The sequence below is a fragment of the Anabrus simplex genome, chromosome 1 (assembly GCF_040414725.1).
Source record: "Anabrus simplex isolate iqAnaSimp1 chromosome 1, ASM4041472v1, whole genome shotgun sequence".
Taxonomy (NCBI): Eukaryota; Metazoa; Arthropoda; class Insecta; order Orthoptera; family Tettigoniidae; genus Anabrus; species Anabrus simplex.
In genome coordinates, this window is record NC_090265.1 from 570,869,447 (window position 1) to 570,886,634 (window position 17,188).

Sequence of the window (17,188 nt, forward strand, 5' to 3'; positions counted from 1 at the left end):
ATAACTTTTCTTCTACAGACTCAAAGCAGTTTGCTTGAGTAGCAATAGCTCGATCATCCGCATATATGAAGCTTCTGGTGCCAACTGGAAGAGGTTGGTCATTCGTATAGATATTAAAGAGCATAGGGGCGAGAACACTGCCTTGTGGCAGACCATTCTTTTGTTTCCTCCATTGACTTTTCTGATCCTGAAATTCAACGAAGAACCTACGATTTTGGAGAAGATTGCAAATTACTTGAGTCATCTTGTAATCTTTTGTCATGTTGTATAATTTGCGCAACAGTATACGATGATTAACTGTATCATATGCAACAGATAAGTTGAATGATCTGCAATTTAAACTCTGTTAAGGGAGATTTTCCAGTGAGCTTCAATGAAGCATGTTCATATGTGAAAAGAGTGTTGAATTCGTAGCCAGGCAAGGGTTTTTCAATATGGATAAAGGTACTGAATTATTTAATAAATTTTCATACTTAACAAGGTACCAAAAAATAGATCTTTGGAATAGCTTGGATGATCACGTAGGTGTAGATAAACAGTGGACAGAATCCTTTGTTCACCTTAAAGACCATAACGTCAGGCATTATCATCTTTCATCAGTCATTCAGTACATCCTTTCCCTACCAATTACAAATGCACCAGTAGAAAGGCTGTTCTCCCAAGTAAACAGAATATAAAAAACAGAAAAATCTAATTTAAAAGCAAAATCTCCCATTATGATGACCAAGTACAATTTCCAGCAAACTTGTAATGAATTTGTGAATGTTAGAAAGAGTTCTCTCCATTTATTAATATAAATTATTAGCATCATCTGAAAAATATAATAAAGCATAACATAATTTTGTCCTCTGGTAAGATTCTGAATATTTTATGTAATGAAATTCCTACACTACATCAATAATGTATTCTAATTTCATAAACATTATGTACTCCAAAACATATTTCAGGTATATGGGTAAGTGTCCTCCTTTGGCTGAAAAGAAATTTAGCCAACCTAATAATGGTGTGATGAACCTATACAATATTGGGATGAGTTGGGAAAGGTGTTCCCAGAATATAACTAAAGGCATTATATTTGTATTTAACTGCACTCATGATAGCCTCAAGTTTCAATGGTATGGAATTTTTGGTCTTCTAATCCTATTCTGATAGTCATCTTTTCACTCAGATTTATGACTAATGACTTTGTAAGTTTTGTTCTAGGAGAAGACAGAGATGAAAAACTGATATTTCTAGATGACAAACCATATGACTTTATGTCTAAGGACGATGAAGAGGAGGCGAGGTTAAAGAAAAGGAAGATATTTTAGAATATTCTTATTTCCATTTGATTGCTTACTGAATTATAATTTGTAATAATAAAACAGAATATATTCTATTTTTCTGTCACTAGGTGTCAACAGCTGTGGTAGAACCATATAATTCTGTCTTAGCTACTCATATTACACTTGACAATTCAGACTGTGCCTTCATGGTGGACAATCAAGCTATATACGAATTATGTGTCCGTAATCTTGGCATTGAACGACCAGCATACACGAACCTCAATCGCATCATTGGACAGGTAAACCTATCATTAAATATCAATCTTATCTTTACCTACTTATACTGTTGAGTTTTTCAAAACATGAATGAGTAAAACATTAGTCTAACTGTGTTTGGAGGAATAACAAGTTCTTTAATAATTATAGTGTCCAGGATATACTTTTTCTTTGATCTGGTGAAGTCCTTATAATCTCATTTTCCAATAATTAAGATACTAAAAGTTGAAATAGCCTGAATATGGACCAGTAAATTACACTGTAATTTGAGGAAAGCAGAATACCAATTTAATATCTCTTCAAGATTTTTAATATAGAGTAAAGACAATAAAAAATTACCAACAAATGATATACCATATAATCTCGAATACCACCCGCACTGTTTTTTCGAAAATATCGCTTCCAAAATTGGGTGCAGGTCTTATTTAAAATTTTGGGAAATTTATCTTTCTGAATGCGCATAAATCGGGCATCAGTGCCGGCGCGGCTTGGCAACAATGCTCTCTCTGTTCTCAGTATACGCTACTTCCGTACTTGGCGTCAGTCTCACGCACATTCTTGGAGTGTCAACATGAATTCCACAAAGCGTTTGTGATCTCTTACTGTGAGTGAAAAACTGAAAGTAGTTCGGGAAGCCAAAATTATTGGAAATCGTGCCACCGGTAGGAAATACGATATTGACAAATTGTGTATTCGTGATTGGAGAAAGAAGAAAATATGCTATTAACATGCAGTGGTAATCGTAGAGCTTTTCGTGGACTGAGTGTACAGTTTCCAGAATTGAAAAAAACTTTATAAATATGTGACAGAAAGGCAGGAATTGGGATATGGTGTGTCAACCGAAATGTGTCAGCTAAAGGCATTAGAGATTGCAAAGGAACTTTCATTGGAAGGGTTTAAGGCAAGCCGAGGATGGGTTTGTAATTTTTATAAAAGAAATGGGTTGAGAGTACGAAGGCGTACCTCAGTTTCACAGCATCTTCCTGGTGTCTACGATGAGAAGTTATTGTCATTTCAGTGTCACATAATTTGGTTGCAGAAGGAAAATGTATATTTGCTTTCCCAAACTGACAATGCAGATCAGACGCCAGTCTTCTCTGAAATGCCAGTTGACAGAACTGTGAATGTTAAGGGTGCGAAAAGTGTTACCATTTGAACAGGTGGTAATGAAAAACAATGGTGTATTGTAATGTTGTGTATTCTCGCCGACGGAACCAAATTGCTGCTGTACATTGTTCTCAAGTGAAAGACGCTTCCTAAAAGTCTACCCGCTGGTGTTATCGTCAGATCTCAGAACTCCAGTTGGATGGAGAGCTCACTTGTGGAAGACTGGGTAAAGTGTGTCTGGCAACGTCGCCCTGGTGCATTGTTGGGACAAAAGAGCTTGCTTGTTCTCGACAGTTACCACGGTCACACAACAGACGCTGTGAAGAAACATATCAAGGATGGGAAAACCGACCTAGCAGTCATTCCGGGCGGGATGACGTCTATGCTACAGCTGCTGGATGTCTGCGTGAACCGTCCATTTAAAGCAGCCTTGAAACAGCTCTATACAGAATGGATGGCAGCTGATAATCACACACTGATGCCAACTGGTCGCATTCAGTGCCTGGAAGTTCAGCTGCTGTGTTCGTGGATTTTGACGGCATGAAATCATATCACTGGAGACCTCATATGGAAGAGCTTCAGGAAATGTAGCATTTCTAATGCTATGGATGGCAATGATGACGACATTTTGTGGGAAAGTGATGGTGATGAAAGTTCCAAAGTTGGTACCGATGATGATGATGATGATGATGATGATGATGAATGAACTCGTTGGACATTGTTCTGGAAATGTTTGTTTACTTTTATTTTATTTTCTAATCATCTGATGTGTGTTAGTAAAGATTGTAAATAATTTTGACTTAACATTTTTAAAAATTTTGTTCTTTCAAAATAAGGGTGCAGGTCTCATTCGGTGGCGGGTAGTATTCGAGATTATACGGTAGGCTATGTTCTAATGTCAGATAGACATTAATGATCAGTTCTCAGACATTTACCGCCTGTGGGTGGGGGCAGTAGAATACATCCATTGTAAGAGGTGACTAAAATGGGACCCAGGGGCTTTCATTTTGGGAGTGTAGATTGGTGACCACAGGTTCCCTAGCTGAATTTGGTATTACTTCAACTTACATGTGCCAGGCTCCTCGCTTTCATCTTTCATATCTGACCTCCTTTGGTTGACTTTTGCACTTTCCCAGTCCCGACAGTATTAGATTTGTGGAGTCTAGGGAGTCTTTCATTTTCACATTCTATGAGGCCCTAACCTTTCTTTTGCCGGTACCTTCATTTTGTGAAGGGTCATACCTCTTCCTTTTTCTGCCTTTTTGATTAGTGTTAAGAGAGGATGGTTACCCAGTTGTACTTCCTCTTAAACCAATAACCAATACCACCTCTGAGACGTTTCAGAGAAGTCCGTTGTACTGTTCTGTAGAATGTTGTATCTTCCTCTATGTTCCCCAAACATAATTCTTCTTTTATAATTATTTTAAAAATCTGTTTACCCTCCAGAGTTGGTTTTCCACCAGACTCAGCAAGGGATCCCACCTCTACCACCTGCAGCGTGAGATATTTGGTCAGAGATACAATTGGGAAGGACAACCATTACCTCTCCCAGGTGGCCTCACCCGCTATGCTGAACAGGGGCCTTGTGGGGGATGGGAAGATTGGAAGGGATAGGCAAGGAAGGAGAAGGAAGCGGCCATGGCCTTAAGTTAGGTACCATCCCAACATTTGCCTGGAGGAGAAGTGTGAAACCGCAGAAAACCACTTCAAGGATGGCTGAGGTGGGAATCAAACTCCCTTCTACTCAGCTGACCTCCTGAAGCTGAGTGGACCCTGTTCTAGCCCTCGCCACTTTTCAAATTTCGTGGCAGAGCCAGGAATTGAACCTGGCCCTCTGGAGGTGGCAGCTAATCACACTAACCACTACACAACAGAGGTCATCTTAAAGGTAAGAAAATAAATACAGTAAGGAGTTTTCTTACCATTTAGTCATTAAAAATAATTAAGAATGCGGCAAAACAGAACAGCCAACAAATATAAACACAGGAGAACCTCTGATCATCAAGACAGTCGTGTAGAGCCACAGCCCACAGTCTGTAACGTTCGGCACCCACCCTTAGTCAACTATTGCCCTCTACAACCCTTTTCTTTCTTATGAGAAATCCGTCAAAGGGTCAGAGCTCTTCCATGTTTCCTCTATTGTGTTAACACATTCACTCCCAGCTCCCTCCACGGGTACTTAATCATGCAGCCTAGCGATTTTTAGATGCCATCCTGACTCACTAGGTAACATGTAACACACGGTTTTAACTTAGTATCAATCCTATACTATAAACCCTTAAAATTTGTACATACCTTCACAAGATGATCCAGTACAATTTTTTACTTGCCATGACTATTTGTTATATCACTCAGCGCCACTTGAATTCCAGTCACGCACTTCAGAGATCTCAGAACTGGCAGGTGTTTATTTAGATCACACATCCCACAATGCAGTAAATTACCCCAAGCTGTAGTAAAATGTTCATCTGCCTACTATCTACTGGCAAACTGATCTACTGTGTCATCTAACGTACATTTGCACGTGAAAAGTTGGCGCAAATTCAAATCCTACTAAGGTCAGATATGGTATTTTACACACATGAAACCTAATCCAACCGTGGTCAGATATGGGAGTAAATGTGTTAAGAGAGGATGGTAACCAAGTTGTACTTCTTCTTAAAACAATGATCACCACTGCCACCATGTACTTACGTACCTATGTATTTAAAAGTATTCTTTTTTTAACAGCAAAATAAAACAGCAGTTGATTAAAAAGATGACAAAATGTTTCATTCCATACTTTTAGGTTGTTTTTAATAATATTTTCTGTTTGGCAGGTGGTATCATCAATAACGGCCTCATTACGATTTGATGGTGCCCTCAATGTGGATCTCATGGATTTCCAAACAAATTTGGTGCCCTACCCACGGATCCATTTTCCTCTAGCTTCATACGCCCCCATTGTTACACCAGAGAAGTTCTACCATGAACAGATATCAGTGGCCGAAATAACCAGCTCGTGCTTTGACCCAAATCATCAGCTGGTGAAGTGTGATCTACGTGCAGGAAAATATATGGCTTGCTGCTTATTGTACCGTGGGGATGTTGTGCCAAAAGATGTGAATGCTGCCATTTGTGCCATCAAGGCCAAAAGATCTATAAATTTTGTGGACTGGTGCCCTACAGGATTTAAGGTACATAGAAATAAATCTAACATCTTTGAAATCATTAGAAAGTGGAAAAGGGTGAGATATAAGTTCACAAGATTTTATAAAACTTAAGTGTTGAAAGGGAAAGGTGGAAAATATTTAGTATCAAACAATGCCAGCTGATTTATGAAGTCACTTGGATCAGTAGTCAGAGTTTCACCTTTACTCTTATGCATAAACATACACACCTCAACAAACATTTAGAATAAATAATATCCTGATTCCAACCCATTTTTGCTCCCATAGTGCAGAGTTGATTGCAATACCAATCACCACTGATCTGCATTTGGGGCAGTCACCAAGGAGGTAGATTCTCTATCAGTTGCTTATCTAGTCTTTTCTTAAATAATTCCAAAGAAGTTAGAAATTTATCTAACATCTCCCTTGGCAAATTATTCCAAATCCTAACTGCACTTCCTATAAATGAATATTTATCCTAATTTGTCCTCTTGAATTCCAACTGTATCTTCATATTGTATTCATTCCTACTTTTAAAAACACCATTAAACCTTATTTGTCTACTAATGTCATTCCACACCATCTCTCTACTGAAAGCTCAGAAAAAACTGCTTAGTCAAGTACCTTGTTTCCTTTCTCCCAAGTCTTCCCAACCCAATCTTCACAAAATATTTCTAATACTACTCTTTTATGGAAATCATCCAGAACAAATCATGCTGATTGCCTTTGGAATTTTTCCATTTCACAAATCTCAATATCAATCAATACTGATCTGCATTTAAGGCAGTCGCCCAGGTGGCAGATTCCCTATCTGTTGTTTTCCTAGCCTTTTCCTAAATGATTTCAAAGAAATTGGAAATTTATTGAACATCTCCCTTGGTAAGTTATTCCAATCCCTAACTCTCCTTCCTATAAATTAATATTTGCCCCAGTTTGTCGTTTTGAATTCCACCTTTATCTTCATATTGTGATCTTTCCTACTTTTATAAACGCCACTCAAACTTATTTGTCTACTAATGTCATTCCACGCCATCTCTCCACTGACAGCTCGGAACATACCACTTATTTCACATTATGAGTCTCATTATGATAGCCGTATTGGAGTACAGAATGTAAAAGTTTCAAACAAATTTATTTTAAAACCACCATTCCAATACTTTAAAATCTCTAAGATACAAATACTACATACATCTTAAAATGGGACATGTTTCACTTAGGCTTTGTAAGCATCTTCAGCCATACTTAATCTAAAGCTAAGTCAGGGCCCTGAACTGGGTTTCTCATTAAAGTATAATAATACAAGATAAAACAGTCATAAAATCTAGTTTGTGGAAAAAGCAATACTTAAATGCAAATAAAATTCAATAATGAACTTGTCATAGTATTATAGGTACATGGAATGAATGCTAGTGTTCATCTAAAAAAGTACACATTAGTTATTTGTAGAACGAGACAGTCATAATGATCTGATATATATTTGGATTGTACAGATTGCTTGACATTAATGAAGCGTGGATGAATTAAAAATGTCGAAAAATAAAACTTTGAGCGTTGTTGACTGAGAATCAGGTACGTAGTTCTATACTGATGCTTCAAGCGCCTTTTGATCTTATTACGCAACCACTTGGAGTCAACAACTCTACTGTATTCTACGTACCTGAAGTGTTGTTCTAAACTGATGCTTCAAGCGCCTTTTGATCTTATTATGCTTACAAAGCCTAAGCGAAACATGTCCCATTTTAACACGTACCGGTATGTAGTATTTGTATCTTAGACTTAGAGATTTTAAAGTATTGGAATGGTGGTTTTTAAATAAATTTGTTTGAAACTTTTACATACCACTTAGTCGAGCAGCTCTCCTTCCTTCTCTCAATTCTTCCCAGCCCAAACTTTGCAACATATTTGTAACGCTACACTTTTGTCGGAAATCACCCAGAACAAATCAAGCTGCTTTTCTTTGGATTTTTTCCAGTTCTTGAATCAGGTAATCCTGGTGAGCGTCCCATACACTGGAACCATACTCTAGTTGGGGTCTTACCAGAGACTTATATGCCCTCTCCTTTACATCCTTACTACAACCCCTAAACCCTCATAACCATGTGCAGAGATCTGTACCCTTTATTTACAATCCCATTTATGTGATTACCCCAATGAAGATCTTTCCTTATATTAATACCTCGATACCTACAATGATCCCCAAAAGGAACTTTCATCCCATCAACGCAGTAATTAAAACTGAGAGGACTTTTCCTATTTGTGAAACTCACAACCTGACTTTTAACCCAGTTTATCAACATACCATTGCCTGCTGTCCATCTCACAACATTTTCGAGGTCACGTTACAGTTGCTCACAATCTTGTAACATTTATTACTCTACAGAGAATAACATCATTCACAAAAAGCCTTACCTCTGATTCCACTTCTTTACTCATATCATTTATATATATAAGAAAACATAAAGGTCCGATAATACTGCCTTGAGGAATTCCCCTCTTAATTATTACAGGGTCAGATAAAGCTTCACCTAGTCTAATTCTCTGAGATCTATTTTCTAGAAATATAGCTACCCATTCAGTCACTCTTTTGACTAGTCCAATTGCACTCATTTTTGCCAGTAGTCTCCCATGATCCAGACTATCAAATGCTTTAGACAGGTCAATCGCGATACAGTCCATTTGACCTCCTGAATCCAGGATATCTGCTATATCTTGCTGGAATCCTACAAGTTGAGCTTCAGTGGAATAACCTTTCCTGAAACCAAACTGCCTTATATCAAACCAGTTATTAGTTTCACAAACATGTCTAACATAATCAGAAAGAATGCCTTCCCAAAGCTTACATACAATGCAGGTCACTTACTGGCCTGTAGTTTTCAACTTTATGTCTATCACCCTTTCCTTTATACACAGGGGCTACTATAGCAACTCTCCATTCATCTGGTAGCTCCTCCGACCAAACAATAATCAAATAAGTACTTCAGATATGGTACTATATCCCAACCCATTGTCTTTAGTATATCCCCAGAAATCTTATCAATTCCAGCTGCTCTTCTGATTTTCAACTTTTGTATCTTATTGTAAATGTCATTGTTATCATATGTAAATTTTAATACTTCTTTAGTATTAGTCTCCTCCTCTATATGGACATTATCCTTGTAACCAACAATCTTTACATACTGCTGACTGAATACTTCTGCCTTTTGAAGATCCTCATATACACACTCCCCGTGTTCATTAATTATTCCTGGAATGTCCTTCTTGGAACCTGTTTCTACCCTTCCATTTTTCACTAAAATTTGTATGACTGCCAATTATGCTTGCCATCATGTTATCCTTAGCTGACTTCTTTGCTAGATTTAATTTCCTAGTAGGTTCCTTCAATTTCTCCTTACTTCCACAGCCATTTCTAACTCTATTTCTTTCAAACCTGCACCTCCTTCTTAGGCTCTTTACTTCTCTGTTATAATATAGTGCATCTTTACCATTCCTTACCACCTTTAAAGGTACAAACCTGTTTTCGTATTCCTCAACAATTTCTTTAAACCCATCCCAGAGTCTGTTTACATTCTTATTTACTGTTTTCCACCGATCATAGTTACTTCTTAGAAACTGCCTCATGCCTGCTTTATCAGCCATATGGTACTGCCTAATAGTCCTACTTTTAAGACCTTCCTTTCTATCACATTTATTTTTAACTACAACAAAAACAGCTTCATGATCACTAATACCATCTATTACTTCAGTTTCTCTATAGAGCTCATCTGGTTTTATCAGCATCACATCCAGGCTATTTTTTCCTCTGGTTGGTTCCATCACTTTCTGAATCAGCTGTCCTTCCCATATTAACTTATTTGCCATTTGTTGGTCATAATCATGGTCATAATCATGGTGGGGGCTCCATACAATGGATACAATGGAACCATAATCTAGTTGTGGTCTTAACAATGACTTATATGCCTGATACTTTACATCCCTACTGCAACCTCCAAATACCCTTATTTTTTTTTTTTTTTGCTAGGGGCTTTACGTCGCACCGACACAGATAGGTCTTATGGCGACGATGGGATAGAAAAGGCCTAGGAGTTGGAAGGAAGCGGCTGTGGCCTTAATTAAGGTACAGCCCCAGCATTTGCCTGGTGTGAAAATGGGAAACCACGGAAAACCATTTTCAGGGCTGCCGATAGTGGGATTCGAACCTACTATCTCCCGGATGCAAGCTCACAGCCGCGCGCCTCTACACGCACGGCCAACTCGCCCGGTAAAATACCCTTATAGCCATATGAAGAGATCTATAACCTTTATTTACAATCCCATTTATGTTATTACCTCAATGAAGATCTTTCCTTATATTAACACCTAGGTACTTACAGTGATCCCCATGAGGTACTTCCATCCCATCAACAAAGTAATTAAAATCCTCTTGGTGAAACTTACAATGTGGCTTTTCACCCTGTTTACCATCATACGATAGCCTGCTATGCATCTCACATTGTTGAGGTCTTTTTGCAGTCACTCACAGTCCTGTAACTTATTTTTACTATATACAGTAGGCCCTATAACATCATCCAAAAAATAAAGCTTACCTCTAATTCCAGTTTTTTACTCATATCATTCAAAAATAAGAAAATATCAAAGTCCAATAATACTCCCCTCTCAATGATTCAGTCCCTCTTTCATCTAGTACAATTGCCCTATTATCAGTAGTACCCTATCAAATGCCTTGGATAGGTCAACTGCAATACAGTCCATTTGACCTCCTGAATCTAAGATATCTGCTATACCTTGCTGAAATCCTACAAATGGAACTTCAATGGAACAACCTTTCCTAAACCCGAACTGTTTTCTATCAAACCAGTTATTAATTTCCCAAACATGTCTAATATAATCAGAAATAATGCTTTCCCGAAGCTTACATGCAGCACATGTCAAACTGACCAGCCTGTGATTTTTGGCTTTATATTTTGTAACTGTTTTCTGCATAATACTAATAAATTTAATAAAATAAATAACTGAATAAATAAAATTGAAATAAATTAATAAAAATAATTAACCAAAATGTCTGTAGTATGGGCGCCAGAGTTCACCATAATGGATCCCTCGAATTTTGATAGAGCATGATAAACTTTATATCCCAGGGCGAGTAAATAATGCTGCGTACTGGTACATCTGCTGCAGGCCTTACCTAACCTCCTGAAAACGACTAAATAGGTAGGAACTGCACCTAGGTTCATCAATAACTCCTCTGATTCTAAAATATATAAATATATTCTTAACTAAATCCGTGCATGAGCACCTCATCAAGACACAAAATTATACATATAATACACACATAAAATATTGCTGGAAGACTCCATATTTACAACAACAACAATGAAAACAGTGGGAAAACGAAAGCGAGAACTATAAACTACCATTTGTAGATAGTCCGATAAACAATGTACATATATATAGATAAATACCCTTCACTGTCTCGGTATCAATACTACTTGCCAATTCTCATAATCGGCAGTTATCACATCACACAGATACTGTACCTTGTAATACTGTGTTCACATATTTTAACACTTGTTGTAAAGATATATACATTTGAGCAACACACGCTTATCGATCCTGAACATAAATTATGGAAAATCTGAGATAGCTTTCACCAACATATAATGCCAGGCCGCCACAAGTGCTCCAATACTTAATGCGTAATCACTCCACAATTTGTCGATCAGCCACTTTCCACGAACATAACAAGACTACGTTCCACGAACGTTTGAAGTCCAGTCCATTGCAGCCGTGTCACTACCGTACCGTATATCAGCACTACTTCCTTCCCGTACAGTCTGTCCGCACTACTTCCTTCTCGTGCAGTGTGTCAATTGTGGTTCCCACCATTTGATCAACCTTTATAGGCATCAGCATTCCCCTTCCTCTCACATAATACGTCTGGATTGGTCCTTGCCAGGCAGTCATGAGTGATCCACCGTTCAGGGTTGCCCTGAACTTCTTCATGCTCCCAAGACATAAACAAACGCTGGGGTATATCACATGACTCATAGAACTTTCCTAGTACAACAACATCAACAAACACATCTCATCAGACACTGGGATGTCCGCATGAGTCATATGAATTACCAGAGTCCAAGATAGCAATGTTTTCCCACTCATGCAAAACAAATTACTCATACCACATATATGGTTACCTTCCAGCTTACAAAGATTAATGACAAAATATACAAATGAAATAATAATAATAATAATAATAATAATAATAATAATAATAATAATAATAATAATAATAATAATAATAATAATAATAATAAATTGGATACTGACAATAATATCTCTAACTTCTACATACAGTACAAGGGTGTGATATATGTACTATCACAATTTGTCACCCTTTCCTTTATACAAAGGAGCTACTACAACAACTTTCCATTCATTTGGAAAAGCTCCTTCATTGTTATAATTTATGAACTTCATCATAAGGATCTGTATTGATACAGTTTAAATTAAGAAATAGTGTTAGGTTTAATGGTCCACCCGATCAATACACTTCACTTAACAAGTGACAACTATTTAATATAAAAATATATTAAACATACTTTTGCAACATGTTTCATCTCATTTGAGACCTTCAGCCATAACGTCTCATAGCAGATTACAATGCTCATTGTTGCTGTCTAATGATTTAAAAATGGAAGAACCCATGTCCTTTAAGAACTGTTTGAGAATACACTAAAGACAAAATATACACACTACTTACAGTACATAAAATTGTTTATCACTTCTTGCAAAAAAAAAAAAAAATTATTTTCTCTTCAATGTTAAAATTTGAATGACATTTCTTGAAAATATGACATGCATTGCTAGTAGCTGGTAGCTTCAGTGTACTGACTGAGGGAGATTTGAATTTTGGCCTCGGAATAAGAAAATGGGACCAAATCCACATCAGAATATTTGAAATTTTTAATTCATATGGAAATTCCTTTAAAAAAATAAGCTATTTCTGGTAGAAGGAATCTAATGCTTCTGAGATAGCCTGTCGTATGGCAAAGATCTGCCCTGTATGACCAACATATTGGTAGCTTAATTCTTATGAATATTTCTCTTTTTAAAAGACAAGGTCTGGAAAGAAAGAGTTATATAAAATGAATGGGTTTAAAACCCTCAGAAATTTAAGAAATGAGTTTCCATCACAAACGCGTGACGTAAAAGCTTACCATCAAAGTTGGTGAAACTCCCTATAGCTGGTTCACATCTGAGCCTCGCTCTGACTTGCTTCTCGCCACACTACTATGCATGTTATAATTACGTTTCCTCTCGCCAGGCGGAACTTGGCTAGGGGCAGTAGGGCAGTGCTATTCGTAGGGAAAGGAGAAATAGCTTGGCCTATATGTAGAACGGGAGGGTGGGATGTTTGTTTTAGAGGAGGTAACTTCAAATTATTAATTTTTCGTGATGATAAAAGCAACAGTATCTGTTCATATAACAGATTTTTGTTCTCTTGTACGTCATTCAAATTTTTGTTTGTGTTAATACTCTGGTCCAAAACTATATAAATATTTTTGTAATTGCTCAACAGCAGGGAACAGATTTATGTGTAAATACATATCCCTTTAGGAAGCTAAAATTAATTATATTTTGCATTATCTTTATGAATCATGACGTGTGGAGTTGAAAAATGGAGTATTCATTTTCCATATTTTGGAGTTTAGCACATATGTTCCATATTCTTCATCATTAAAATCAATATAGTCTATATTTTGGCTAAAAAGTATTAAATTAGCAGTCCTCTCAATAATGGAGAAATAAATTAAAAATCTATATTCGAAAAATTAATATTTTAACTGGTGTGCAGGTCATTATCACGCCTGTCCACGTCTGGGCTGATAAAATAAGCTGATAAGCGGTGCAAAGAAAGAGAGAGGTTGAGCCCAGAAGTGGTGGAGATCAGCCGGTCAATACTGTGACTATCTGAATCACACTTACAGCACTGATAAGCTGCATTACATAACACCGACTGTGTCTGTGCCATAATTTTGTAACTAGGGAAATCTCATTCATCGACAATGTGTTAGTGGTTTCCGGATTAGTTTGTAATTCGGGCATTCCCTTTGATTGCTTCATAACTCCATCTAGTTCACCACCAGTCATTCACAGTTTGAATTAGCAGTGAGACGGATCATAGTGTTCTTGTACGTTCAGTGTGTGCAGTTATATATTGATATTCATTGAAGATATTAATGTTGTTACAATATACCTAAAGTAGCTCAGTCAACCAGTTTAAAATTGAAAAGTTACATATCAGAATTTAAAGAAGATGGTTTATCAACTGACAGTAAGATATTATTTTGTCATTTGTGTCACTGTACAGTGACATCTACTCAAAGGTTCCTTGTGCAACAGGACGTTTCAACCAGTAAACACCAGGCTAACAAACAACGAGATTCCAAGCAGAGACAATTGTTTGTGACACAACCAGCAACTTCCAGTGTAACGCCCGAGTTCAACACCGATCTCTGCCGTGCTCTCATCTCTGCTGACATACCTCTCTTCAAACTGAATAATCAGTGCTTCAGGGAATTCCTCTAGAAATATACCAAATGATCCATCCCGGATGAGTCAACGTTCAGAAAAACATACTGTTCAGCCAAATACAATGAAACTGTTCGGAAGATAAGGTAAGAGATTAAAGACGGTCCAATTTGGGTTTCCATTGATGAAACAACAGACAAAGAATGCAGGCTAATTGGCAACGTAATTATTGGTTTGTTAAGTGAAGATTATTGTAAACGGATTCTCTTATACTGTGATGTTCTAGAAAAGTGCGATAACAAAACTATTGCAAAACTGTTCAATGAGGCTATGGGTATCCTCTGGCCACAGGGCGTTAAGTATAATAAAGTGTTACTTTTTATTAGCGATGCCGCACCTTACATTATATGATAAAAGCCGGAGAAGCATTGTGTTGTATATCCTATAAGATGACTCATTTAACATGTGTAGCACATGCCTTTCATCGTGTGGCAGAAGTGATAAGAGGCAGTTACCCCAAAGTAGATTTATTGATTTCCTCAGTGAAAATTTTTTTTCTCAAAGCCCACAGAAGAGTTCATCTTTTGAAAGGAATGTACCGAGAGATTCCATTGCTGCCTAAGCCGATTCTAACTAGGTGGGGTACATGGCTGCAAGCGGTTGAATATTATGTTGAATATATAGACTGTATTAAGAACGCTCTGCATGCCATAGACTCTGAAGATGCAGCCTAAATTGAAGCCACGAAAACATTTGTCTGTGATACAAGTGTGAGAAATGACTTATGTTACATTCAGCATAATTTTTCATGCATCACAGAAACACTGAAAAGGCTCCAAAACTCGCTTCTCTCACTTTCTGAAAGTTGTGAAATTGTGAATAAAACTGTGGAACAACTAAATCGTAGTGCAGGTAAAGTTACAGATGTAGCAAACATGAAGATGGCCACTGTACTTTCAAAGAACCCTGGATATGAAGAAATGACAAAGGTTTCTGCAATGCTGTGTGGAGATTTAAGTGTAAAATTAACATTGAATTTAACCCCAGCATATATTGTGAATTTGAATTATGCGCCCATTACCTCTTCTGATGTTGAACACAGTTTCAGTCAATATAAAGATTCACTTTCCAGCACTTAAAAGAACATTTTGTAATCCATTGTTTTGGTAACAGGAGTACACAAAGGGAGAAATTTGTCTGTCTGTCTGTTAGGTCATCAGTCCAGAGGCTGGTTGGATCCTCAAATAGCATCACCAAAGGCTATGCAGTTATAGGTAAACCACAAGAACCAATGGCAGTACCAAAATGAGGCGTACTAAGCAAGATGAGGAGTGAGGTAGTTTGCCATTGCTTTCCTCAATGGGCCAGACAGTGCTATTGTAGCACAACTAACCCTAAGAGCAACACCTTTCATGACACTCAGACACACTGGTTGTGCTCTGAATGTCATTAATCAGCACCACCCATACCCCAGCAGCTTCCATATTGTCACAGCCATGGATGAGACTGGGACTTCAATGGAAGCTACACTTTGCTCTGGCCTGTGCCAAGAGATGGATGCAAAAGTACTGTATCCATCAAGAAATGACAACAGGCAGGGGAGAAATTTAAACTCTTTAATTTGGATATAAATACATCTCTGCCAACAGTAAAATCCAATAACACCAGAACCAACAGCTGTATATTGTCCATACTTTGTCTTATGTCATTGTTAAACTGTTGACAAGACATATGCCTCCTGTTGTACAAATATAAAACCTGATCTGGGTTTAGTATCACTGTGTGTCTTATTGTACTACAGTGCATACTGTAAATATGTGTGAGGTATCATGACTTATACAGTTTGAAACTGTAATATGCAAAACATTTGTTGAGCACTGTATAATAACACTAATATTTGAAGCTTTGAACTAAAGTAATCAGTCCGATATGAACTGAAACTGTTAATTTACTGGAATGTTGGAATTAGTTAATTGAAGGTTCATATATCAGAAATTTTGAATTAGATATTTGCATGCTATTAACAGGAAAATGTAATATAGTGTTCAACCGAATTAAATCTCCTGTTGGGTGCTTGAGCCCTGGAACACCCATGTAGTCGGTACCAATGCTACCAGCAGTATGATGGGCTAGGCCTGAACCTCTCAACTTCAACTTCCTCTCATGGAACACATTTTAACATTTTAGCAGTAATCTACGGTAACTGAAAACATTATTCTACTCAGCAACCAACTTCACCTTTAAATTCCTTTCTGCCAGAGAGTAAATCACAATTGTTCTTTTACAGGTGGGAATTAACTACCAACCACCATCAGTAGTTCCAGGTGGTGACCTGGCAAAAGTTCAGCGAGCAGTCTGCATGTTGTGTAACACAACAGCCATTAGAGAAGCTTGGGCCAGACTTGATGTAAAATTTGATCTCATGTATAATAAGAGGGCATTTGTTCACTGGTATGTCAGCGAAGGCATGGAGGAGATGGAGTTTGATGAAGCTCGCCAAGATTTGGCTGTGTTAGAAAATGATTACAAAGAAGTGGAAAAGGACACCTCGTATGATAAACAAGTTGATGAGTTCTGACCTGTCTTGGCTGTAAAATACAAAAATACTCTTGAACTACCGAGGAAATAAATAATACCACCTGCTCATTTTGAGTCTTTTTTGTGATCAAACTTCTGTCATAATTTAATACCAAAAGCAAGACAATCCCTGTTTCAACTGGATGTTAAAGATAGGTTTGAAATAATGTCAGATAAACAGTCTCATATCAAAAGCACCACGTCTTGAACCCATTTATTATTGTTTTGTTTTGTCTTGTCCTGTAGTTGTGTCATCGAAGAAATGTGTATTTTGTGGAGTTTTCA

At 37.4% G+C, this 17,188-nt stretch overlaps 1 protein-coding gene across 1 annotated transcript in view; it reads left to right on the forward strand.

The window, feature by feature from the left end:
* The window catches only part of LOC136879744 (tubulin alpha chain-like), a 56,210-nt gene extending 39,306 nt beyond the window's left edge, over window positions 1–16,904 (forward strand). The window contains exons 4-6 of the mRNA XM_068228769.1: window positions 1,394–1,564; window positions 5,468–5,824; window positions 16,614–16,904. Of these exons, the coding sequence (XP_068084870.1) occupies window positions 1,394–1,564; window positions 5,468–5,824; window positions 16,614–16,904 (819 nt within the window). The remainder of the gene's footprint in view (window positions 1–1,393; window positions 1,565–5,467; window positions 5,825–16,613) is intronic.
* The last annotated feature ends 284 nt before the right edge of the window (window positions 16,905–17,188 follow it).